Raw genomic sequence first — 27,262 nt, 5'->3', positions numbered from 1 at the left:
GGTGATCTGTCATTGGTTTTTCTGTGAAGTCTTGCTTTCTTTGAAATATGAGGAAGTTAAATTCAAGGCCTGTTAACAGTTGAGATTAGATTGTATGCAGTAGCTACCCTCCCTCATTAGTGCCTTTCTTTTAACTACTGTCTTGTATTTTTATTTTTATTTTTTTACTCTCTTCTATTTTAAAGGTAGTTGTCTGACAAGCACCATGTTTCTAAATTGGGACACATTGTTTGATTACCTAATTTAGATTTAACTTTGTAATCTTCCTAATTTGACTTGACTGTGAAATATTTGATGGCTCTGATGTTTCTCATATCCCATGCACCTAGCACAAGTAGTATAACTATTTGTTGAACAAGTGCATGAGTGAATCATTTCCAAGGGAAGAAAGTAGTAAGTTTAATTATTTCATATGTTTGTTGAGGAGGTAGTCCAGTAGGGTTCTGACATGTACCGTTTACTGGCTGTATGATTTAGGGCACATTACTTCACTTCCCCCTAAACTTCTAAGTTCCTAATTCTCTAAGACTCAGTTTTCTTGTCTATCAAACTGGGATACAAATATTCTTTACCTCGTTGGGTTGTTGGAGAAATTAAATGAGATTGTGAATACAGAGTACTTCACATAGCACTTGCCATGTGTAAAACACATGGGGTGTTCGTTATTGTGATAATGATATTTTCAATTATTCAGAGAACTACAGTGAAATAATAATAAATAAGCACCATGCTTCCATTTGGTAGGAGGATAAAATGGCACACAGCGTGGATAGGGAACAGGTAGATGGCACAGTTTAATTAACTGCAGTTACAGAAATAGATGTTCAACAACTGAATAACAAATGTAGTGTTTTTGAAGGAATATAAGCTTTAATCTGGTGCATTTTTACAGGGTTGTGTTTTCTCAAAGAAAAAATATGTTTAAAAATATCTCCATATAACATTAAAATTCCCTTGGCAAATCAGTTATCAAGTGATCCTCTTTTCCTATACTTTCCACCTAAAACACTGCTTTTGTTTATACCCAAGTTAAATATATTCCACTTTCCTGCAGGGTACAATTTGGAAATGGTGACTGAAATAAACACCATTTAAGCTGTCTGCTTTCACAGTACCTAGTATGTTGAAATATGATGTTAGTCTCCTGAGTAATTTAAAAATCAGTGTTGAAGATAACAAACCAAATCAAAATGTTGAATTCCTTTTTCACTGGCTGCTTATTTTTTGTACATTTCACTGTCTTCTTAGAAGAGTTCAGTCAAATCAAGTATTGGTTCCTGGTCATGGTATTTATTGAGTCCAGTGTTATTATATCTTGTGGACACATTCAGAAATGGCCATTTAGAGATGCCTAAGACAAATGCATATTTGATCACACTTAAAGTAAATGATACACTATTCAGAAGTCGGGAAATAGAAAAAACAGTTTTAAATTTCAAAATGAGTTGCAAATTTAATATTTCAAGGGAAACACAGCAGTAACAACATATAAATACATTTATTACTATTAAAATTTAAGTAGCTACCATTTATTAAATGCCTGGATGTACCAGACCTTAGCTATTATATGCTTTACATTCATTAGTTTAAACCCAAGTATGTGAAGCTACTAGAAACAAACATATATGGGAAGTATTATGGTGTAATTTCATATTATTTCATGTTATTCTCACAACAGTTATGTGAGGCTATTCTCATCTCACAGATACGGTAACGACAGCCACGATAACTAACATTTAGATGGCTTTCTGGAACTCAGGCACTGTTCTGAGCACTCTGCATTAATGAACCGAACCCTCCCAACCACCCAGTAAGGTATGTACTCTTCAGACTGTGGTCTCACAGAAGACCCCCATGAAAAGAAATGGCCCAGTTGGGATTGCAGTCCTGGCAGTCTGGCTCCAAAGCCTGTGCTTTTACCCGCCGAGCCCTACGGCCTTTCTCATACACAGAAGAGAATATTGGGATTTAGTAAGATTAAGGAATTCCCCCCAGGTCACACAGCTAGGAGGTAATAGATCCAGGAATTCTCACCCAACCCTCTTTACCCAAGAATTTTGCTCTTAACCATTACACCACAGTACGTCCCATACATGTTTATATCTAGGAACCTCGTGTAGTTTTACTTAAACTAAGATGCTCAATGAATGAAACAAGGAAAAATCAAGAGTTATATAAATATGTAAATGTTCCTTTGATTAAAATGTTGTCTTTATTAATAGACATAGGCTGATGGCCATTTTTTCTAGGTGCCAGTACAAGTTACCGAAGAAGTATTTATTATTTATGATCATGCCCTAAGGTTGGCCTCAGGGTCAGGCCTCTGCTTCTGAGAGAGGCACATACATTATCGTGAAGGCTTCTGGTATGCCAGTAACTAATAGACTGTAGACAAGATATATATGTATACATGCACAATTTCCTCACCCAAGTATTAATATCTTTGAGTGTTGAAAGTCTAAGACTCAGTGTTTCTTCAAATTACAATAAACTGCTGGATTTACTATTTCCAAGATATATTGTCTTCATTAATTTGTTCTATATAGGCTAATAGAGATACTCCCCTGTGATCAGAAACACATAAGTACACTTGCATATTATACAATATATTGAGAGGTTGCAACGTAAATATTACATTACCATTACTTAAGCATTGGGTTTAAAAAATGAGCCGGTGCTATTGTTTTGGGAACTCTTCGAATAGGATAGATTTATAATTTGGAAAATCTATTGAACCTAGGACTGAGTGGATTTTTATTTCAGAGTTCTGGTTTACCAATTATTTAATGTTTAATTACAACATTTATTTTTTTAATTTAATGTTTGTTTATTTTTGAGAGAGAGACAGAGAGACAGAGTGCAAGCAGGGAAGGGGAAGAGGGAAAGGAAGATACAGAGAGAGAGAGAGAGAGAGAGAGAGAGAGAGAGAGAGAGAGAGAATCCCAAGCAGGCTCCATGCTCACGAACTATGAGATCATGACCTGAGCTGAAGTTAGAGGCTCAACCAACCAAGCCACCCAGGCTCCCCACAAAATTTGTTTTTAAAAGGTATACTATAAAGTGATATTAGTTTAAAATTATAATTTGATTATGTGACCCCATGCAAAGATAAATACAAAGTCTACCATGGGTTCCTTATTTATTTTTCTTTTTTTCTCTTTCTCTCTCTTTTTTTTTTCTTTGTGGATATAAGCTGTGTTTTTTTTTTTTTTACAATACTGGGCAGAATTCTATTTTGTAGGAAATCATGAGTATTAAGCGTGGTGTATGTGGGCGATAAACATACCAAAGATTTGAGTTGGTCACAATGTGAAGCTTTGAAGGCTCCTTCTGAAGTTCTACATTCCATATAATAAATTTTTTAAAACTCTATTCTTTCTACTTCTCATGGCTTTCCTTGTCAGTCACATCAGAGCTAGCTGATTAGTTTTGCAAAAATACAAGGACATCGTAACTGTGCTTACCATTTGCTAGAAATTAATTCATACCAGGGCAAATAGGAAAATAAAGTAACCATCTGGAAAGATCCTTGGTATAAAAGTTGGAAGACTTGGGTGTAGTGTGGACTCCACCACTCTTTAGAAGGGGAAAGTCACTTGACTCTTTGAACTTCTACTTTTCATCTGTAAAATGGGACTATTAAGGTCACGCCTCTGTATTCCCATGCTATTGAGAGGACCAAATACAACAACAATGTAAAAGTACATTGAAAATGTAAAGTGCGGGGCACCTGGGTGGCTCATTCGATTGAGCCACCGACTTCAGCTCAGGCCATGATCTCACAGTCCGTGAGTTTGAGCCCCACATCAGGCTCTGTGCAGACAGCTCAGAGCCTGGAGCCTGCTTCAGATTCTGTGTCTCCCTCTCTTTCTGCCCCTCCCTCTCTGCTCATGCTCTGTCTCTCTCTGTCTCAAAAATAAATAAAGACATTAAAAGAAAAAAGAAAAATGTAAAGTTCTACAAAAATTGATTGTTTTAATAGATAAAAATACTTTTATCTGTGTATGTAACCATTTAGAAACCCAGAATAGTACATTTATGTGCATCTCAACATACAGTATTTTTAATGGGACATTGTTTATTGTTATTCCAAGAGGCTCACCAGTGAGGGGGATATAGGAAACACTCCACTACATATTATGTGTTTGTTGGCTACATCTGTAGATTAAAATATTTCCCAATCTGGAAACCCTTTGCTCTTCTAGCATCCTGGATCTGCACCTAATTTTTAAATTCGGAAAACTAACAAATCAGTCTGAGTGTTGTAGTAGTTAAGGGAATGAACTCTGAGGACACCTGGGTTGTTCATCAGTTAAGCGTCCTATTCTTGATCTCAGCTCAGGTCTCCATCTGAGGATCATGAGTTCAAGGCCCACATTGGGCTCCATGCTGGGCATAGAGCCTACTTAGAGAGAGAGAGAGAGAAAGAGAGAGAGAGAGGGAGAGAGAGAGAGAGAGAGAGAGAGAGAGAGAGAATGAACTCCGAACCAGCCTACTTCGGTTTAAATCCCAGGTCTTCACTTACAGGCAAGTTTACCAGCTGGGTAATCTGGAGCAAGTTACTTAACCTCTCTGGTCTCAATTCCTCATTTATAAAATGGACATGATGCTAGTTTACCAACTTCACAGGATTGTGGTGAGGTTTAAAACATTTAGATCATTGCCTTGCACATAAGTGCAGTATACATTGTTTATTATTATTATTATTCCTCTTGGTCCCTTGTCTCTTTCACTTGTACTCATGAAGAAACTTGGGCACAGGGAAGTGAGATGTGAGCCACACTGGAATTCAGGCTTCTGACTTCAACCAGGTGCTTTCCCATTGATGCAGTACAACTCACATGGAAAACGTAACTCGGGTAGAAGAGGCAATTCAGACCAAGGAGATGTGTGAAATATTTAAGACTATTTCATTAAAGATATACTTCCGTTATTGCATTATACATATATATATATATATATATATATATATATATATATATATATTTATGCTAATAAAATTTCACTGAACATCCTAGAACATGGCTTATTCTTTATTTTTGGTTATCTTTTGTACCTGAATACAATGTGAGATATTTTCCCTAAAAGTATCCCTCAGAAAAGAGATAGTTGCTATTTATTTCAGTTCATCCAAAGTCTTCTAAAGCAGAGTTTTTAACTCAATTATTTTTATCTCTAACAACAAAATAAAATTTGGGGAAGACATACTGGCCTGACATGACATTAATAACTGCAATTTGGATTTATATAAGTTGATGAAATTAACAGACATAAGCAAGGAAGGAGGTAGCAGAGAAATGTAATATTAGTTTGATTATTAATCCTCTTAAAATGATCTCTCAAGTTGTAAGTATTGGGTTTTTAAAGATTATTTTACAAAGCAGTGAAGTATTGGAGGATCCCAAACATAGGCCTACGGGATGAATGAAAAACAATCATGCTAATGTTAAATAATGATCCTGTGGCTTTGAATCAATATTTTAGTATCTGTTTCATGTGTCATAGGAATATTTGAATTTAAGAGAACTACCTGTTATTTTAAAAAACCTCCAGAATTTCATGGGCATTGCCCCCATTTGAGGAGGGGGCGGAATTCACACTGTGTTAAAAAGTTGAGTTCTGTGTTCATTTTAGCCGAAGAGTGATAAGAGTTAGTTATGGGCACATTTCTCTGGGTGGATTACTTGGATTTTTTGTCCCAGAATTTCCTCTGCTAACCAGCTCACTATTAGACTGCTTCTTTCCTGTAGCCTTGGGTTTATAACAGAAAACATAAAATTAATTTTTAAAGAAATTTTGATAAAGAGATTAAAAAAAAAAATACTGGCCAGGGCGCCTGGGTGGCTCAGTAGGTTAAGCATCAGTAGGTTAAGCTCAGATCATGATCTACGATTCATGAGTTTGAGCCCCACGTCTGTCTCTCTGCTGTCCGTGCAGAGCCTGCTTCTGATCCTTTGTCCCCCTTTCTCTGCCCATCCCCCGCTCGCACTCTGTCTCTCTCTCTCTCTCTCTCTCAAAAAATAAACTTTAAAAAAGAAATACTGGCCGGCAAGTTAGAGAAGAATCACCTCAAAGTAATACCTTTCCTGGGTTAAAAGAAGTAATTACTGGTTTATTTGCACTGTTACATCTGCTCCCTAATTTCCTGAATTGTCACGGACAACCCAGGAGTTGAGACTGGATTTGTTCTGTGGCTGCTGGAAAATGATTGCTTGAATTGCATAGATACTGTAGGCTCTCAGGTAGTGCACTTATAAAGCAATAGCCCTTGTCTCTCAGTCTTAGAAGAAAATCTCTGAGAGCCAACACTTACCAATCATTAAGACTTTTTGGAACTTTGACATAAGGCCCAGCATTTGTTGCTGAGACTCCCGAGCCCTCCCCTTTCTTCTCTTGTGTAGCTTAGAAGAAACATGGCACAAGCCGGGTACTAGCCTCACCACGTCCAGCCGTCTGCCACACCCTCCATATCTCTCTGCTGTGAGAAGTCCACAGGCTCATGCTGTTTGAACTGTTCCCAAGCAACTGTTGAAGGGTATAAGGAATTTCCCATCTTCTCTGATATCTCCCTGAGTTTGGAGAGAGAAAGTTTGGCTTCTGACCACTGCCACCACCGGTGCCCTTCAGTCCAGTGATAACTGCTATTTATTGGAAGAGAAACTCGGCAGTTGGGGAGTTTTTGCCTGTTGATTCCTTATGGGTTGTCTGTGGGATAAGTTCTTTTCTTGGTTTCCTAAAAGGACTGCTGGTCCTGTTTAGTCTTCCGGAAAATGCAGTTGTGTCCCCTCAATGCATTTTTGTGTCCTCAGGGGCGGGGCTGAGGTATGTCTGCGTAAAGAAAGAATGGGGATGGAACAGTTGGTCAGCTGCTGAAGGAATCTGTGCCCCCCGTCAGCTCTCCTACGCTAGCCCAAGGAGAGCTCTGCATCCTTGTGGTAGTGCCCTTGGCTTCCCATCTTGCGCCACTCCAGAGCCTTCATATCAGATGAAACAATTATGAATGATATGTCTTCTTAAAAAAATTTTTTTTTTGATGTTTGTTTATTTTTGAGAGAGAGCATGAGCGGGGGAGGGGCAGAGGGAGAGGGAGACACAGAATCCAAAGCAGGCTTCAGACTCTGAGCTGTCAGCACAGAGCCTGACATGGGGCTCAAACTCACGGACCACAAGATCATAACCTGAGCTGAAGTTGGACACTTCACGGACTGAGCCCAGGAGCCCCGGAATATGTCTTGAACAGAAAAGGAAGAGGCAGTATATAAGCCAGGTTTATAAGCCATTTAAGAAATGCAGAAAATGCTATGAGTAAACCTAGGGCCCTGTTAAACTAGACTTAATGGAACAAGTTTGCCTCTAGTCTTTTTTTTCTCTCATTATGGGTAATATTTTTATTTGAGAAAAAAATTTAAATACAGAAAAATCCAGAAAATAATATAACATACTCATTTACCCACCTCTCAAATTCACACATTTTAATGTTATCATTTTGCTTCAGGTTTCTTTTTAATAAAATAAAATCGGGGCGCCTGGGTGGCGCAGTCGGTTAAGCGTCCGACTTCAGCCAGGTCACGATCTCACGGTCCCTGAGTTCGAGCCCCGCGTCGGGCTCTGGGCTGATGGCTCGGAGCCTGGAGCCTGTTTCCGATTCTGTGTCTCCCTCTCTCTCTGCCCCTCCCCCGTTCATGCTCTGTCTCTCTCTGTCCCAAAAATAAATAAACGTTGAAAAAAAAAATTAAAAAAAAAAATTAAATGTTGCAGGTAAAGTTCAGTTTTCCTTAGGAACCCCCCCCCCCACCTTGGTCTCCTTCCATTGTCAGCCTCCCTAGAGGTAACCATTATCATGAATTTGTTGTGTATCCTTCCAGTCCATGATTTTATACTTTTATGGTATATATGTCATATATAAATCCTTCATATTGACTGGTGCATGTTTTAAAATTTGTAAAAGTGTAGTCATATGCATATATTATTCTGTTTTTTCCTGTCACTTGACATTATAATGGATAAGTATAATTTGTTTAGGATATTGTGATTACTAATGTATTTGGACTTTTTCTAATGACTTATTTTGTGGGGTGTGTTTTTTTTGTTATTTGTTTTTTTCCTTCCTTACTAATATAATAATTGCTTAATTTCACTCCTCTTGATTTGGAAGCTTATAGATCCTGTTTCTTCTGTTAAAAATTTTAATGGCTATCTTTAAATTTTATTTTAGCAAAGTCTAAATGATTCTGTGACTGTATCATCCTCCCGAATAAAACCAGGACCCTAGCATGCTTTACCTTCTCATCTGTTCATCCTCCTCTCATTTTTTGTGGTTATTATGGTCTAGAACTGTGCCATCCAGTATGGTAGTCACTAGCTTTGTAAGGAAATTAAGCACTCTTTTTTTTTTTAATGTTTATTTATTTTTGAGACAGAGACAGAGCATGAACGAGGGAGGGTCAGAGAGAGAGGGAGACACAGAATCCGAAGCAGGCTCCAGGCTCTGAGCTGTCAGCACAGAGCCCGACGCGGGGCTCGAACTCACGGACTGTGAGATCATGACGTGAGCCGAAGTCGGTCGCTTAACCGACTGAGCCACCCAGGCGCCCCAATTAAGCACTCTTTAAAAAGAAGAAGGTGAATCTTTTAAATTTCAATTTTAACTTAAATTCAAAATTTGTATTAGATACAGTTATTGGAACAATTTAAATATGTTTGGAACAACCCAGATGTGTGAAACTACTGTAAACTTGAACTCCAAATATAGATAGGTGAGAACCTAACACTTGCATGGGGTATGCTGTTAAGTGTCAAGTACGTGCTGCATTTTGAAGATTTAGTGTTAAAACTTTGTGAAATATCTCATTAATAATTTGTAAATTGATTACATGTTGAGGTGATAAAATTTTAGATAGATTCAGTTAAATAAAATATTAAAATTAATTTCATCTATTTCTTTTTGCTTTTTTAATGTGGCTATCAGAAAATCTGGAATTAAATGTTATATTTCTATAGGACAGCACTGGTTTAGGATTTCTAGGGAAATGTTTTTAAACACAAAAAAACAGGTATTATTTACAAGTAATAATTAATTGGATTTGCCAGTATTTTATACATTACTTCTTATATACTTTTTCATCTGAATTCATTTTTCTTATTACTGAATTTGATTCTTTACTAACAGTTCCTTATTGAAATGCTCTGCTGATGGCAAAGTCTCTTAAGTATTCATGTTATGAGTTGTCTTTATTTTTCCTTCATTCTTTTTAAGTTTATTTATTTTCAGAGAGAGAGAGAGAGAGAGAGAGAAACATGAGTGGGGGAAGGGCAGAAAGAGAGGCTCACAAGCAGTGCAGAGCCTGATGTAGGGCTCAGACTCAAAAATCGTGAGATCATGACCTGGGCCAGAATCAAGAGTCAGATGTTTAACTGACTGAGACACCCAGGCACCCCTGTTTTCCTTCATTCTTAAGTGATAGCTGAATATAAAGTTCTAGGTTGACAGTTATCCTCAACTACTTGAACCTTACTTCATATTTTCTTAAACTTGTATTTGCTGGTAAAAGTAATTCTTTGTAGATAATCCATCTTTTAACTCTGATAACTTATGTTTTTTAAATGTTTATTTATTTTGAGAGAAAGAGAGCATGCATGCAGGGAAGAGGTAGAGAGAGCAGGGGAGAGAGAGAATCCCAAGCAGGCTCCATGCTGTCAGCACAGAGCCCAACACAGGGCTCAATCTCACGGAACACCAGATCATGACCTGAGCCAAAACCAAGAGTTAGATGCTTAACCAACAGCCACCCAGGCACCCCTTACTCCGATAACTCTAAGATTTTTCTCACTTTACTACAGTTTTACTACAACATGTTTCATGGTATCCATTTGTTTTGTTTCCACTTTGTTCCTTGGCATAAGCTTTCAACCTGGAGACTTATGACTTTAATTTGGGAAAATTCTCAGCCACCCTGTCTTTGCCTTCCTTCTAGTACCTCTGTTCCTGGCCTCTGAAATGTCTGTTAAGTATATTTGGAGCTTCTCAATTAACCACCATATCTGCTATCCTCTCTTGCGTATTGTTTATTCCTTTATTGCTCTTTGTTGCATTCTGGGCTAATTCCTCAGCACTCTCTGACAATTTACTATTTCTTCTGTCCCTGGTCTAGAGTTTGTTTTGAGAGGTTTTTTGTTTTTTTTTTTTTAATTTTTTTTTTATTTTAATGAGTCTACTTTTATTTTCAGAATTTTGAATTCAAAGATGTTCAACTACCTGTTGGTTTTTGCCAAAGTTCAGGCCTTCTAATGCTGATTCTCTGTCCCCATCTGGTCACCAGGTGTTCAGTGATCCACTGTCCTGCCGCCTTGCCCTCAAATCAGCACTCACTGGTACTCCAAACTTCCTAGAATTTCTGCTGGGCCTTGCATCTGGCCACTGTCTATGTCTGCCCCGCCCCCCCCCCCCCCCCCCCCCCCCCCCCTGCTGGCTCTCAGTTCAGTACCTTTGCCTCTTTGGTGCTGAAGGAGCTTCAGATATGTGAATGAGACCTTTTTGTTTCACCATGGTTCTTTACTCTCTTGACCATGGGTTCTGGGTTCAAACTGGATTAGCATAAGTTTGCTCTGTCCTGGGAAATGATTTGAGAACCCCTCTGTCTTGGAATTCTTCAGATCTAACTCGCCTCATCCTTCCCATCAGCCTCCCAGAAGGTTGAAGTACATCTGAGATCATCGCCATATACCCCAGTCCCCATTTCCCCCTTCTCTTTGTCTTTATTCCTCACAGCCCCTTGGGACAAAAACTTTGGCCTTCTGCTTCAATCCCTTCATACCATGTCCTGCTTCCTGTCTCTGGCCTCATGGCTAAGTGTTAATGGTAGACCGGGCGTGTGATAAGACAGCCTGAAATGATAAGTCCTTCTGAAATAGTGTATCTGTTACTGTGTGCAACAAAAACAGATAACAAGGTTACAGGGAGTTTTATGTGCTCACCTTTAAGGGTCTGTTGAATATAATTTGATATTTAATCATTTGGAAGACTCATTAAGATACATATTTCGTTGCATAACATCTGTATAACAACTCACCGACTCCGAAATGCTCTAACATCTTGCTTGATCGTAAGCCTGACGCTTGGAGTTCAGCATCATCATCCTCTGTCATTCATGGATGAACAGACTGAGCCACTGATCAGGTCACTGGCCCAGATCACTACAGCTCCTAGGTAGAGAGCCAACACTCAGGCCTGGGTCCTGACCCAGGATAAAGATCAGTTGGCTTGTTTTGACTAAATTGGTTACGGGCTTGTTAATAGAAAGCCCTTATGGAGAGATTGCCAGAGAAACCAGCTTAGCCTTGAGCTGTAGCTCTTCACATTTCTAGTCTTATGTTCATTCACCTGAAGCCATTAACATCTTCAGTTATACCTGCTTTTTTTTATGTGGAATCTTTCCAGGTTTCTTTTTTTCAGTAATTTGTACCTGACACAGACATTTGGTCAGTGTTTAGAAAGTGATCTCTCAGTCATATTGCTGTCACTAATCTACTGCAGAGAAGAATCTTGAAAATTTTGTCACTAACATCCATTTTTAACTTTTTTTAATGTCAGTTAACATCAGAATAGTTGTGTGCTGCTTCTTTAAATGCCCACCAGCTACAGGTGAATTGAAATCTACCAAGTGGCCTAACAGGTATGAATGAGAGCCCAGTGCTTCTTGACAACGGAGTGGCTGGTTTGTGTCCAGAAAGTCGAGTTTGCAGCATGGAGTTGAGCAAAGGGAAATAGCCCATGTAGGGACTATCTTCATATGCTGACACTTTCTAAGATTTTGCTATCTCCAATTTGACTGGCTAATAGGGCAAGATGAGAAGCAGTGTTTCCCTTCATGACAGAGAAGTTTCCAGGGAAGAGGGGAAAACAGTTGACTGTTTGGGAAACAAGAAAGAACTCCATGAATGTGGGAGGTTCTGGAGAGAAGTGAACTGACAGACTCTGGGTTGAAGGTTTAGTGTGTCCTCTGCCTTGAAGAAAAGCTTTTGACTTTCTAAAAGACTTTGTATACTTCTAGCCTATGTTTTACATGTTCTTTTATAATCTAAATTTTTTTAAGTTAACATTATTTTATGTGGACTTTCTGTGTATTCACATAGCCTAACTTTTTTTAATCCCATTGCATTAATAGTTATGTAGTTTACTTAAATATTTCTCTGTCATTTACTGATCATGTGAGTTGTTTCGAGTTAGTCCATATTAGAAACAGTACAAATAAAATGATGTTTTTACAGGCTTTCTTTATGTCCTGTTTCCAAAATAGGAATTACTGGATCCTTATGTGATTAGTCGGTGTGTCTTTCTCATATTGGCATGGTGTTTTTTGAAAATATCATATTAATTAACTGTGTCACCAGCCCCACCAAACAGTGGGTTTTATGATCTTTAAAACGTTTTTCTCATTTTATCAGCTGAGGCACTACTACATAGCTGTTTCATTTTGCTAAAGCCAAACATCATGGCAAATGTCAGTTTGCTGTTTTCTCTTGGAAACTCTTATTCATATCTTCTGCCCGTTTGTGTCCTAGAGATTGGGTATTCACCTACTACCTTTGTATGGTTTTAAAATATGTGAAATAGTTTAACATTGTAACTAGTTTAGTCATTTTCACCTTGTTTACTGTCTTTAGCCAGTAAAAATACATTGAGATCTGCAGGGTGTGTCACATGAATGTAAGCATATTTTTCCCAGAGTTGTATGCGCCCTAGAAAGTAGTCAGGTTTGAGCTGTCACCAGAGCGGGCAGGTGCTGCCCCAGGGGGGCGTGGATCAAAATTAGGAAACAAATTAGCTGGAGTGGCAGGGCTTTTGGCTGTCCTGCCAAGCCTGTGAATTTGATCGAGATGCTGAAAGAATAATAATCCGTGACACATTTGTCAAGTCGTATCAAGAAGTGGGCTAGACATCAAAACTAGGCAAGTATGGGACAGAAATATGCTTTTGTGCTCAGGCTGGGCTTTCTTAGCATCCTGCTCTAATCTTAGAGAAACAAAGTCACTGGAGCATGTGGTGGCTTCGTGGCACCGCTGCCACTGGCTCTTGGGTCCCTGTCCTTTAACTAGTGGTGAAATCCTCAACAATCCAATGAAAATTGCTGAGGGTGAACGCACATTAAAAACACATCAGTTTTTATGTGCATACCAGTTCTTGCACCACTCCTGTTTTAAAATTAGAGCAGTTAGGCAGATTAGATGCTCTGTGGGGTGTGTGTGTGTGTGTGTGTGTGTGTGTGTGTGTGTGTGTATGTATATATATAAAATGTATCCTCTTACAGACTTACTTTTTTCCCACAAAATGTCTGTTGACTTACGTGGTCTGGAGAATTGAAAGAGCTGTTTTTTCAAATCTGCCTCTAATGTGTGCTTTCCAGTTTAAATGCAATTCACTGAAATATTTTCTTTCCAGTCTCCGGAGAATACAGAGGGCAAGGATGGATCCAAAGTAACTAAACAGGAGGTAAGTGTATCTTTGATTTCCTGTATTTAATTATTTTAACTGGAATTTTTTTTAACATCGTGAGGATTGTATGCATCTGAATGAATGCAATTCTGAATAAGGCTGTTGAGACTACATAAACCAGAGATAAAAGTGTCACTGTGTAGCATTGCTTGGCGCAGGTAAATTTCAGTTGAGATCACTGATGAGACATTTTCCACTTACTATGTTGTTTATGTTTCTACCTGTCGGTCCTGCTGTCTGTTAAAGTAGATACTGAGAATTCCTTCTGGGCAAAGAGCGAGATAATAGGTAAATTCATCAAGGAGAACAAAGTCTGCCTTTCACAGCAAAGAAATGAAAGATGGTTGATTTAATAAATTCTCTGCTCCAGTGAGTGAATTACACATTTCTTTTTTAGTTCTGAATATTTGCCTAAAAGGAGTCATCTCTAGAGTCAAAAACTGTGGAAGGACACACGAAATGTCGAAATACTGAACTTTTTTCTTTTTTTTTAATCAGGAATATTCTTAGGGCTTTGGATAATGAATTGGGCAACAATTCAAAGAAACTCTGTATTAAAATACAGAAACCTCCAAAAAACTAAGAAATTGAGAGAGATGGTTGCATTTACCCACTCTGTGGTAATATCATGAACTTCTAAAAGGAGATGGATGAAAAAGTAGCAAATTAGAGGCTAACTCTGATGACAGCCATTCACTTTTGCACAGCTTTACAGTGTGTGGAACAACTGCAGTTCTTACCCTTGAACTTATAAACTAAAAGAGGTCACGTGAAAGACAGAAACAGTATTTAGTTACAGATTCTTTGATTGAGGGATTCATATTGTGGTTTAATAATTCAGAGGAGTTTGTCATGCATAGCAGAACCGCTCCACAAATGTGTACATGGAAATTTGTTCTGCCAAATGGAAAACCTTTAACAGAATCTATAACTAAATCAATGTAAAAGCCAAACGAACAAAACTGCCTGGGCCCCACCATTCATTGACCCAGCATTTAGTGTCACAGAGTTTGGGAGGTGAAGTTTCTAATCTCAGGTCAAGTTACTAAACACATGCTCGGACGAACCAAAAAATGGTATGTGCTTGGATTTTCTTAAAAATGGCAAAACTATAAATTGTAGGGCAGTTGGCTAAGTATAACAGATCTTAATGTTTTTAGATTTGGACACAAAATGCGTTTGGATTTTTCCTTTAGGAACTGCTATTTAAATGGATCTGTCAGTCAGAAAACCTAGAAACCATTACGCATGATAGATCTTGGATAGTGCTCACTGTCTTTTCCAGCCTTCTACACGGAGCAGCCAAGCTGGTTAGAATATATGTAAAAGATTCTTGCTTATACAGCTGTCTTATACATATTCTATTAGCCCCAGAATTTTAGTTATTTATGTTATTTATATATTTTATTATTTTTAATATTTTATTTTATATTATTGCACGTACTACATCGTGGCCAACAAAAATCATTCCTAGAAAACACTCTTTCCCGGTCATGTAAGCTATGACCAGATTAAAACTCATGATTTGTCTTCAGGACATCAACGCGCTTGTTTGAAAAGTGAAAAGGTCAGCCAGCTGGTGGTTTAGGGTAAGAACTCTCAAACAGTATATTGATTGATTCCCCCACCACCACCAAAATTGACTGAATTTTCTAGTTATGTCATTGTGTATGCACAACCTTGACTATAGTGAATAGATAGCAGTCACAAAGCGGGATCCTGTATTGAAAATCCTCTTCCACTGCCATGATGTGTGAAGGGCATGGTGCAGAGTATAGTTTTTGGATAATAAATGACCAAAAGAGTACATTAAAAGCATTTCCCTTGGCAGTTTGCAAAGCCCTTTCACATTTGTTATTTTATCTGATCCATTTAATAACCCTGAAATGAGGGCAGAGCACATTCATTCCTCAACAGCAATGTATTGTGTACCTTTAATGTTCCAAGCACTGTTCTGGGCTCTGCAGAATCCACAGTGAACCAAAGAAGGAAAATCTCTTCCTTCATGCAGCTTCCATTTTAGTGGGGGGAGAAAGAGAGTAAAATAAAATCATTGGATATTTGCTATGAAGAAAAATAAAACCAGGAAAGGGAATAATGAATAGCAGAGAATTGCTATTTTTGGTAACAGATAGGCAGATGTTATTATGTCCAGCTTTACTAGAGGGAACAAGGTCCTGAGAGAAATACATTATTTTCCACAGGTGTCACAACTTGTATATTGCAGAACCAGGAAAATTATCTGAGCCCTGATTCAAAATCCTCTGTCCTCTAGGGCACCTGGGTGGCTCAGTAGGTTAAGCGTCCGACTTCGGCTCAGGTCATGATCTCACAGTCCATGAGTTCAAGCCCCGCATCAGGCTCTGTGCTGACAACTCAGAACCTGGAGCCTGCTTCTGATTCTGTATCTCCCTCTCTCTCGGCCCCTCTGCCACTTGTGCTCTGTCTCTGTCTCTCTCTCTCAAAAACTAAATAAACATAAAAAACAAAATCCTCTGTCCTCATGCCACTTTTGTGGTAATCATAAAAACATGGTTATCCAGTGCCTTTTCTCTGTCCTCTCCATTCCTTAGCCAATGCTCTGATATCCATGTTTCCCCACTTCCCATTTTTGCAAAGAAGTTAATTTCTTTTCTTTTTTCTTTTTTTAATTTTTAGTCATTTTTGAAAGAGAGAGGCAGGGCACAAGCAGGGGTGGGCGGAGAGAGAGGGGGACACAGAATCTGAAGCAGGCTCCAGGCTCTGAGCTGTCAGCCCAGAGCCCGACACGGGGCTGAAACTCACAAACCGTGAGATCATGACCTGAGCCGAAGTCAGAGCTCAACCAACTGAGCCACCCAGGTGTCCCAGCAAAGAAGTTAATTTCCGTTTCGCTCCTCATTTATCTTTGGAAATTAAAAGCAACTTGACTTTTGGTGTTTGTTTGCAAGTACACATGGTCCCTGACTTGTGATGGTTTGACTTAAAATTTTTGGCTTTACTGTGGTGCAAAAGCAATACTCATTCAGTAGAAACCATGCTTCCTGGTTTGCTCTTTTCCCAGACCAGCTGTATGTGGCATGGTGTGCCCTTGTGACGCTGGGCACTGGCAGTGAGCCGCAGCTCCTAGTCAGCCCTGTGATCATGAGGGTGAACAACCGATACACTAACAACCCTTCTGTACCCACACAGCCGTTCTGTTTTCCACTTTCAGTCCCGTATGCAATAAATTACGTGAGATATTCAACACTTTATTATAAAGTAGCCTTTATGTTAGATGACTTTGCCCAACTGTAGGCTAATTAATATACATGTTCTGGGCACATTTAAGGGAGGCTCAGCTCTGATGTTCAGTAGGTTAGCTATATTAAACGCATTTTCAACTTAAGACATTTTCAACTTACTGGCTTTATCAGGATGTAACTCCATTGGAAGTTGAGGAAGATCCGTACATGGTCAAACTTAGAAGCATTAAGAAATCTTATAAAAATAAACACACTTCCAGACTCCATGGGAATGGCACATATGTTTCAAGCAATATTCAGCAAAGTCCAGTGATACTACTTGAATCCAGCTACGCCAGTGAACTTTGCCATAGCGAAATAAGACTTCCATGTTCTTTTGCAACCAGGATGTTAAAGTAAAAGGCTCTGTGTCTTTTGGAGTAGCCTTCACCAGAATTTGCTCCAACCCAGGGAATGATGAATTAATCAAATGCTTTTTGAAGAATTTCATTGTACCCAGCACCTATACACCACATTGACAAACCCTCCCATTCTTTGTCTCTGTAACTCTGGGTGACATACCATTCTGAAAGTCTTCTTTCCTCCTCTGATAACCACTTTTGGCCACTTCTCCTGAAGATTCACCATCAACAAATCGGGAGAAATTCTTATTAGCTCTTTTTTCATGGTAGCCCTGCCCAACAGTCTGAGTCTCAAGGGAATACTTAAAATTCTAGTGCTCTAAGGAGGAAAAAAATAGCAGTCTAGTCTATTTTATATCCAATAAATATAGCCCAATCATTTATAGATTTTAAGGCTGTGAAAGCTGATGGAACTTTCCAGGAAGGTGTACATGCTTGCATGCATAACCATGCTGCTGACTGTGAGTGAAAGGTTCGTCTCAGCCTCCACTGTTTGCAGTGAAAAAGAAAATCTCTTATGATGGTTGCTGGAAAGGAAAATTTGAGAAAAATCCTTTTTTTATAGCATAGAAAGAAGAGCTGGTAAATTTTAGACAGGAAGTCGTAAAATGATTTTACAGTAAAAGATGTGCTTTTTAGAGATGGTTGGTTTAGACAGCCTGGAGAGGCAGGCCTTGTTTTTGCATTAATTTCCTAGGCTTTTTATTTTGAAACTCTTGTACTGGGCCTGAATTATAAAAAGATAGGGAGTCCTATGGATCAGAACAGCTTTCAGGCCCTGCAGAGCAGTGCTTGCTTAGGTTGGAATGTTTCTGGAAATCCCAGAGGGCTCTCTGACATCCGCCTCTTCAGTTTGCCCAGGTGTTCCCATGGAGAAGAAAGGAGCAACAGCACCAGAGTTGGAAAATCTGTCACATGATTTGGCTTTACTTCAATGAGATTTTCCTCAGGACACTGCTTGGTGGATAGGAAGGCAGTGATGAGTAATAGTTAATATATTGGCTTCTTTTCAGGCACTAAACTAGACAGTATCCGAGTAGTGGCCTTAGCACACCTCACCTCAAGTTCACACTAGTACACATTTCTGGTGCTTACCCATGAGAAGTGCAGTAGGGGTACAGATGTGAGATAGATGAGGTGAACAGTGAGGTAAGGCCAAGGCAGTACACATAAGTCAACACCAAGTGGAGAGGGGTTCAAATAAGGTCCTTTCACCCCTTCTGAGCATAGAGGCTGCCATTTTTTCCCTTAGAGGGTATATTTTCTAAGCACTCTTCTGCCGGCTATGCTTCGCTTGGGAGATGGTGGTGTAGTTCTTCAGGCCATGCAGAAGCATCAAAGATGAACTCTGTTTGGTAATTAGTGGATGCTCCTTTGCTCTTCCGTGTTCAAAAGAGCATCTGAAGAAGCACAAGTTACGCGCTTGCTGCCTGGTTTGATTGTTACTGTTGTCTTTTCTTTGGTGATACCCAGTTCATTGCAATTAACCGTACTGAGAAAGGCAGCACAGGATTTGGGTTCTGGTTCCCTGCGACGCATGGATGTGTTTTCATGAATGCACCCATCAGTGCACTTACGATAATCCTAGCAGACACCGTGGTATTTCCTGTGGAGCGTGTGATACAGGCATGCCTCCCATACTACATGTTGCACTGTACATCCCCTTACCTGGTGCCGTGAATATATCATGGCCACCACTTCACCGACACAGTCTCCTAGTCTCTGCACATTCTGTTAGCTGGCCTTAAGTCCAGCTCTGATTTTTCTTCAGGACCCCAGGGTTAAAATTATTCATGGAGGCTCTGGCCCTTCATTTCCTTCTGTAGTTTAAAGAGAGATGAGTTTAGCTTCCTCTGGCTATTTTCAGCCAGAAAGTTCTGAGGTGTGAAGACGGCATGAAATATTTCTTCCAGTTTGGCCTGACCAGCTGACCTATGGTGACCTCAGCACGGCTTCAAGAATTCCATAATTCCTTGCAATTGTGGCACGGGTTCCTCCTGACCATCTTTGCTGACCCCCTTAAAGAAATTATTTGAAACATTTAAGCTATTGTAAGGGGGCAAAGTCTGTATAAGGCAGCCTGAATTAGGGAAAAGATTGGAGTTCATTTTTTCAGCAAGTATTTTTGAGAATCTACATGCTAGGTGGTACGCATACTATTCTACCAGAGACAGAGCAGTGAGTAAAACAGACAGAATATGGAGTATTTATTTCTGGAACACTTTTCAAGAAAGGCAGTTATACTTTCAGAATGTGAAATCCCTTGGGGAGCCATCTTTTGCTGATGGTAAGTAGAATATCAGTTCTGTATGCTTATTTCTGAAACTCCTAGAACCGTTATTGCTATTTTAAATTTTCCTTGCGGCCTCATTTGCTTAATTTGCATCCTTGAAGAGAAAAAGATTTCCTTAAAAATACTAATCTCAACCCAGTTTTTCTAAATTTTCTCAACTTCCAAATTAAAAGGAAAGATTAGTGAACCTTTTACTCTATCTCAATCTTTCATTAAACATATGCATTTAGCAGATAAATAAATGTGCTTATTTTGTTACAGATAAGAGGAAGTATTTCTTGTGAACTGCCTAAGATTTATAGTCATTCTCTTCTCTAACATAGTAACAAGTCAGGGAACTCCTATTTTGGTTTCTACACAATTATGTAACTCTTCTTTTGTATTAATTTATAAGTTTTAGTTCTATTTGTAAGGAACAAGAGTCAGACCGGAACTAGTTCTTAAATAGCTCCTCAGTTCTCGTATTGTCATTTTTATCACACAAGTAGATTACGGGTCAGAACCTAAATTAATCTTCCTTTCTTTTTCTTACCCGCAACACCCTTAATTAGGAGAGGCCATTTCTTTGAATAGTGTGTCTGCACCTCTTTAGAAAACTTCCTGTTAAGTATTATGGTTCCCAGGGCACTCGAAGTATGTTTTAGTATGCTTGCTCACCTGGAGAGGGTAATGGGAGTCATACATTACACTCTTTCAACAAAGTAAGATACCAAGAATAAATTTTTAAATATCAGCTGGGTTGTGTCTAATAAAACTGTATATTTTTCCATTTCCTTTGTAGCCCACCAGACGGTCTGCCAGATTGTCAGCGGTGAGTACTTTAGAACCCCCTTGTTGTTAGTTCTTATGAGTAAATATTCCCTCTGTTCAGGACAAAGCAGCAGAAGGAAGATTAAGGTGTTATTTCCCTTGAGTTTTTTTGTTTCCTTTTTGGAAATCAACGTGGGTCACAATCTGTGGCAAATGTGACTGGTGTTGCCAAGCAATTCAGTTGATCAGATATGTCAGTGAAAAGTAGCTGCCAACCCCATTACCAGGCGTACAAAGCCCAGGAAGGTGTTTGATATTTCTAGATCTCTGAAACAAAAGAAGCACATTAGCAAAGTCCTACCCTTCTGATTCTGCGTATGATGTGCTAAAGTGAAGATGAATTACGATCCTCTCTCCACGGCCTATACTTTATTCAGAAACATGCTAAAAGTCATCAGAATCCATGCGCTCTAGTCCCATTTCAGAACTAGAGAGTCTGGAAAAGTAATGATTCCACTTTGCCACTCAGAGTCTCCCTCTGTGGGCCAGGCCTGGGGAAGAGACCAGGGTTAAGATCATTAAAGCTGGGATGGGCAGCTGTGACCAAGCCTTGGCCATGAATGTGCTCCAGGCCTTCTCACCAGGCTGTGCTCCCTGCTGGCTCTTGTGGTCCTCCTTGCTGCCCTGCAGAGGTACCAGCCATTACTCTGCCACGAGAGGTCAGCCTGGCTCTCTGGTGGAGGATGTTGGTTAAAATAGCCGCAGCCCTTGCTGAGACCTGAGATGTAGGAGGAAAGGCACTGGCTTCTTGGCTGGCAGGAGCTGCTAGCTGCTTTAGCCTTCGGGGGAGCATGGATTTCATGTCAGCCAACACCTGTGCCTGGCACAGTATAGGGAATCAGTGCAGAAAGGGCTATGAGGGCACTCACAAGTTCCGAAGTATAGCCAACTTGGGGTTGGGTGAGACAGTTTCACGTAAGTCCCAACCTAAGGAAGCAACATCAGAGCCACTGGAAGGATGAAGAGCCCGGGAGATGCAGTTGTGTGTGCGCACAATTAATCCGGATTCTGCCGAAGTCCCTCAAGATGGTGTGCTCTATCCAATATTAACTCTCACCATTGTTCAGTACTTACGTTTTAACTTCCGTTAGGCTTAGCTGTAGACTGTACTACAAGCCGTTGTATTCTGTGGATCTCTGTCCCATTAAGGGAGTAGACCTTGTAAGTCAAATAAAAATCAAAATTTAAAACAAGGCTTTTCCTGAGCACCGTGAACCAGCAGTATAAGCACCTTCCACTGAGATCATTGCCTGTGGTGCTGACACAGAGCCTCCTCGGTGGCCAGTGGGATTACAGCCTGCAAAATCTCATCTTTTCCTGTTCCATCAAAACACTTACATGCTGAATGGAGGAGAGGTCCATCTTTACAGAAAATACAAAAGGAAATCATTTGCTGTGAATTGTGACAACAAATACATGTTAATGCAATATATCAAAGCCTCACATTACAAAATTTTTTAAATTCTGAAAACTTAGTAGCCGTGCAAGCTGCTGTTTAGGGAACAGACTACAGATTCAGGTGGTAAGAAGCTTAATAAAAATATCCCTTACTTTTCAGACCCAGTTGTCCTTTTTTATTTGAAAAGTCCTAACAGCCAATCTTCCGGAATTGAACTGTCTACAATTTTACTTTATGTGTTTGATGAACAGGGCCAGATTCAATATGAACCTGAACCACCTACAGGCACTGGGGACGAACATGTATTTTCTCCAGAGGGGGATATCCTGGGCAGTGTTTTCTGGTTAAAAGCCATTCTCCCTAGTGTTGGGAGAGATGTACATTTATTTTTTTCTAGCTTGATGAGAGAAATATTTGCCCTAAAATAGCTATAGAAAAGCAGAGGCTTTAATGGGTTATCTTCCTCCATGTCCTCATGTGCCCCCATCCGCCCCCGTCTCAGTGCCCTGGAAAGCAGGTGAGGGCTGAAGCTCTATTATATGTTATGGAGGGAACCATGGCCACAGGGCAAGCAGTGCTCATGGCAGCAGGGAAGAGAACCGCATGAAGCAAGAGAAAAATAGTTGCTTAGTGGACTCTTTGGCTAAGTTTAAGAGAAATCTTAAACTTGGGGAGCTAACAGTGGACATTTTATTATAATCATGTTCTTGATAAAAAGCTCTAGAGGCAAATAAGCCTAGTGTCTGGGTGGGCGAGAGATTCTTCTCACCTTGAGCTGGCATTGGAGAGGATGCGAATAGGAAGAAGCTGAAGCTTGGCTACAGAACTTGAAATTGACATCAGAGGTGGAAGGATGTGGAAATGATTTTGAAATACTTCACAGGCAGCGGTCTTCATTACCGGATGGGCTTTGCCTGCAATTGTGCTGTGATTTCTAGACTGTTGGGAAGGCCAGTGTGACTGAATTCATTGAGTCATTTGGCCGAGGGCCTGAGTCATTCCTCTTGCTGCTGTGCTGTGATCAAAGGAAGTACAGAGACATCAGAGCTAGAAGCTTAAACCTGTTCCTGGAGAGCTACTCTGGACTGGGGAATAAAGAGTTGGCTTTTAAATCTCACCTGCTGTTCACTTGAGAACCCAGGATGAAAATAGTCACGAAATGCACGGATCTTTATGCTGCTACCTGATGCCAAAAATAGAAAGAGGTTTTTTTTTTTTTTTTTTAAATGAACAAAATCGTAGTCAAAATGAACTGGTGTCTTCTGCAGTCTCGTTGCATTCCTTTTGGTCTCGAGGGTTGTCTTTTTCAGTATTTGTGTAATTTATCTTTGCAGAAACCTGCTCCACCCAAACCTGAACCTAAACCAAGAAAAACGTCTGCTAAGGTAAGAGGTGCTCCTTTGACTGACTTTGGCCTTTTAAACAATGAATAAATTATAATTTTGTATCGAAAAATCCCCCAAGGAAAAATCACATGTAATGATTTGGGCTAAAGGTACTGACTAGGAAACTGTCACCATTGTTACAAAAGGCATAAAGCACGGTTTTACGCTTTCCCAGGAAAGTGTTTCCCATTTGGTCAGTAAAGGCGAAGGAAGTCAGAGCATGGTGCTCGGAGAAGCCGCCTGTCCAGGAGGGTTTGTTAGCAGTGCGCCAGGGCGGCTTGGGAGGTGGGAGGCTGGGCCCTGGTATTGCAGCTGCCAGTAGCTCAAGGGCTTGGGGGAGGGGATCTGACTTCATATAACTGGCCTTAGTGGCTTAGTCTGATGACTGACATGTAATAATTAACACTAGCCAATAATTAATATCAGCAAACATTTATATGGCTCTTATACTATGCCAGACCCTGTTCTACTTGCTTTTTTTATGAAACCCTCACATCAACCCTATGAGGTAGGTACACATACCCCATTTTGCAGACAAGGAAACCAGCAGAGAGGTATGAAGAAACTTGTCCCAAATTGCTTTTCTGTACTCTGCCCTTCAGAGCAGTGTTGTGAATTGTTTGAAACGATGTGTATTTGTGGCATGGGTAGGTGATTCTGAAGCAGAACTCGCCCCTGTGGCTTAGTCTTCAAATCAGGAACTTTTCTGGGCGCCTGGGTGGTTCAGTCAATTGGGCATCTGACCCTTGATTTCGGCTCGGATCATGATCTCACAGTTCGTGGGCTCGAGCCCCTCATCAGACTCTGTGCTCCCTGACAGTGCGGAGCCTGCTTGGAATTCTTTCTCTCCCTCTCTCTCTTCCCCTCCCCTGTTCATGCACATGCTCTCGCTCTCTCTCTCAAAATACATACATATATATACTTGTTTTTAATAATCAGGAACTTTTCTTCACCTGGTACTTCATTTTCAAGCATTTTCTCAGCCTTCTAGTCACTCAAGCCCCACGTCCCCACATGAGGTGTTTCTCTTGCTGGCTTCTTTCCTGGTTTCTGCCTCCTCCATCACTTCCCACTGCTGGCACCCTCCATGGCAGAACCACTTCTCTGTAGTGAGAGAGGAGGCCCACTGAACAAATACATGAGGAGAATCACCACCTTTTTCCCAGAGGAGAAAGTCAGTGGATATTCTAAGCAGCCCATTACATTTTCACAGAGACTCAGTGTAACTCACTCGAGGCACTGCCAAATTGGGTTCCCCTCCCCCTGGAAAGCCACCATGTTGGCCCTGGTTTTGCTTTACCTTGTGTTAGGGCGAGGTTGGCTGATTTTTACTGACATCACACCCTGTCTAACATGCCTTGTTTCCCTCTATTAGAAAGAACCTGGAACAAAGATTAACAAAGGTGCTAAAGGGAAGAAGGAGGAAAAGCAAGAAGCTGGAAAGGAAGGTACTGCACCATCTGAAAAAGGTGAAACTAAAGCTGAAGAGGTACTTTCCATAAATACCCCCCACTGATTGAATCAGTGTCTTAAAAGAAATTGCTCAATCCTTCAGCCGGTGATAGCACGTTCATAATGACTCTTTTTATTGCCCGTAATGTTATTACAGATCCACATCTCTCGCTCAACTGTTAATGTCTCAACCTCCAGAGGTACCCCACCCAGCACACTGTCAGTAAAGGGGCAGATTGAAACAGTGAGAGTTAAGGGTACAGTAGAAAATTCTGCATGTTTGCAGTGACTAGAATCAGATAGTAGTGTGGTGTTTTTTTTTATTATGAACAGTGGGAGCTTACAAGTAAAGCTTCTGTGGTCGTTTGAAAACCAGAAAGCAATAAATGCAGCCAAGTGTTTGCCTACTATATTCCTGCCTTGTCTGTTTCACACCCAGAGTTGAAATAGGTTTTGCAATTGAGCTGCTAAAAACCAGATGTTCAGAGTGTGTGTGTTGGTCGGGTGGACTTTCTTTTGGCTGATAGTAGCTTTAATAGTAACTGTATCTCCCCCCCCCTTTCTTTTTCACAGGCACAGAAAACTGAATCTGTAGATAACAAGGGAGAATGAATTGTCATGAAAAATTGGGGTTGATTTTATGTACCTCTCGGGGCAACTTTTAAAAGCTATTTTTACCAAGTATTTTGTAAATGCTAATTTTTTAGGATTCTACTAGTTGGCATACAAAAATATATAAGGATGGACATTTTATCTTCTCATAGTCATGCTTTTTTGGAAATTTCCATCATCTTCAAGTAAAATAAATACGAGTTTATTATTGAAAGCTATGTGTAAGATTGATTGAGCATTCCATGCACTTGCTTTAAAAATTGGGTCCTGTGGATACTGTGGTGTTTCTACTGTGCGTATTTAAATTTTTCACGCAGTTTTTCTAGAGCAATAATCAGTGGTGCTTTTGTACCTAGGTTTTATGTGGTTTTAATGAAACATGGATAGTTGTGGCCACCTGCTGACTATTTGTGGTTTAAAATAAAAGGTTTTCTTGCCTGCAAAATACCTGCCTCTTAGTAGTGTCTTTACTATAAACTTGGGCAGTGTTTCATTTTGTTGTTGCAGAAGAGGTGACGAATATTTCCAGTGCGTGCCATAACAGCATTCCTAATAAGTCAAGTAGGATTATTTCTTAATTCTTGGGCCTGCAAAAATGTTACTATTTTAATGAAACCATCGATGAGTGCTAGTGTGGAAGAATTACATCTAAAACACTTTATATCAGAAGTGGTCAGCAATGATCACCATACAATAAGCTTTTAATAAAACATTACTTTTTTAAAGTTCTTTATACACAGCATAGAGTTCTGTTAAACCAGAGAAAAACCATAAACTAGTGCTGATCCTTGAAAACCTCTCCCTTTCAAAATATACTAAATCACATTTTACTAAAATACTTTCCCATTTGTTGAGGACTTCACAGCCTTGAAAGCTCTCTACCCGGCATGACCACATTTTAGCCTTGCATCAAGCTAAGAATGGAGGTAGCATAAGTAATATTAGAGGTCCTTTCTAGGCTAAGCAATGGGGACTTGGATGTTTATGCCTTACTTCAGGAAAGAGAAAAACCAGGATTTGAACCTGGTCTTTCGAATTTTAAGCATAGCCTGTCTCGGTCTGTTCAGGCTGCTGTAACAAAATCCGATAGTTTGGGTGTCTCATAAACAAGAGAAACTTATTTCTCACTGTTTTGAACACTGGAAGTCTAATAATCAAGGTATCAGCATGGTTTGGTGAAGGCCCTCTTCTAGGTTGTAGAATTCTGTGTGCTTACATTGTGGAAGCTCTCTGGAACCTGTTCACAAGAGTAGTAATCCCATTCATGTGGGCTCCACCGTTGTGATTTAAGCACCTCCAAAAGGCCCCACTTCCTAATACCATCATCTTTGGTGGGTGGGATTTCAACATAGGAAAATAGGGGGATCACAAGCATTCAGACCATAACAGGCTCCTCTTTCTGGAATGACATAGGTGTGCCGGGAACATAGGAACTACTTTTTTTTCTTTCTTTCTTTCTTTCTTTCTTTCTTTCTTTCTTTTTTTTTTTTTTTATGCTTATTTTTTCAGAGAGAGGCGAGCAGGGAAGAGACAGGCAGACAGAGAATCTGAAGCAGGCTCACTGCTGTGAGCGCAAAGGCAGACGCAGGGCTTGAACCCACGAACCTTGAGATCATGATCTGAGCCAAAGTCAGACACTCAACCTACTGAGCCACCCAGGCACCCCGCCCCCCCACACACAGAAAACTACTTTATAAATATAATTATTTGGTTTTTCTTTGCATTCCTGAGAAGTTTGGAGACTGCATGAACACCCAAGAAAGCTGAATTCTGGGGATTCCTCTTAGATGAGGACTTGAATCTTTTAAGATGGAAAGTAGCACCTGAATTGCTCAGAGGCTCTTGTAAGGAGGCTGTAATTCCTCAGGGCCTTAGCATATACTGTGGGGGCTCAGAACTTGTGTCAGTGTCCCCAATCTGTCCTTAATCAACTGCATTTACTATCCATATTATATCCAGAAGAATCTTATTCATAGCTTTTTTTTTTTTTTTTTTTGCTTCTGATTAGAAAATGTACCTTAATCTGTGTTGGACATGCTGAACACCACTTTTACCCAAAGAAAAATAGCTGATATCCAGTGAATACGAAAATATTTTCAATGTGCAGTCAGTACACAGTTGACCTATGTTCCTGGCCTGCTTCCAATTCACAAATGCAGTGTAAACTCCACAGGTCTACTTTTTAAACAATAAC

At 39.9% G+C, this 27,262-nt stretch overlaps 1 protein-coding gene across 5 annotated transcripts in view; it reads left to right on the top strand.

Annotated features, from left to right (window-relative positions):
* Positions 1-25,513, top strand: part of HMGN3 (high mobility group nucleosomal binding domain 3) — a 32,407-nt gene extending 6,894 nt beyond the window's left edge. Inside the window, exons 2-7 of one of the 5 annotated variants that reach the window (XM_045498845.1) lie at positions 13,439-13,489; positions 20,192-20,221; positions 22,954-23,004; positions 24,380-24,493; positions 24,614-24,656; positions 25,030-25,513. In XM_045498845.1, the coding sequence (XP_045354801.1) occupies positions 13,439-13,489; positions 20,192-20,221; positions 22,954-23,004; positions 24,380-24,493; positions 24,614-24,656; positions 25,030-25,043 (303 nt within the window). In that variant the 3' untranslated portion in view covers positions 25,044-25,513. Of the gene's footprint in view, positions 1-13,438; positions 13,490-20,191; positions 20,222-22,953; positions 23,005-24,379; positions 24,867-25,029 lie in introns of those variants that run through there. The other 4 variants (XM_045498844.1, XR_006717354.1, XM_045498846.1 and 1 more) reach the window with 4 other exon arrangements.
* The last annotated feature ends 1,749 nt before the right edge of the window (positions 25,514-27,262 follow it).

The sequence above is a fragment of the Leopardus geoffroyi genome, chromosome B2, assembly GCF_018350155.1.
Source record: "Leopardus geoffroyi isolate Oge1 chromosome B2, O.geoffroyi_Oge1_pat1.0, whole genome shotgun sequence".
In the NCBI taxonomy this organism is placed as follows: Eukaryota; Metazoa; Chordata; class Mammalia; order Carnivora; family Felidae; genus Leopardus; species Leopardus geoffroyi.
Note: the sequence above shows the minus strand (reverse complement) of the source record. Positions and strands in the feature narration are given on the sequence as shown.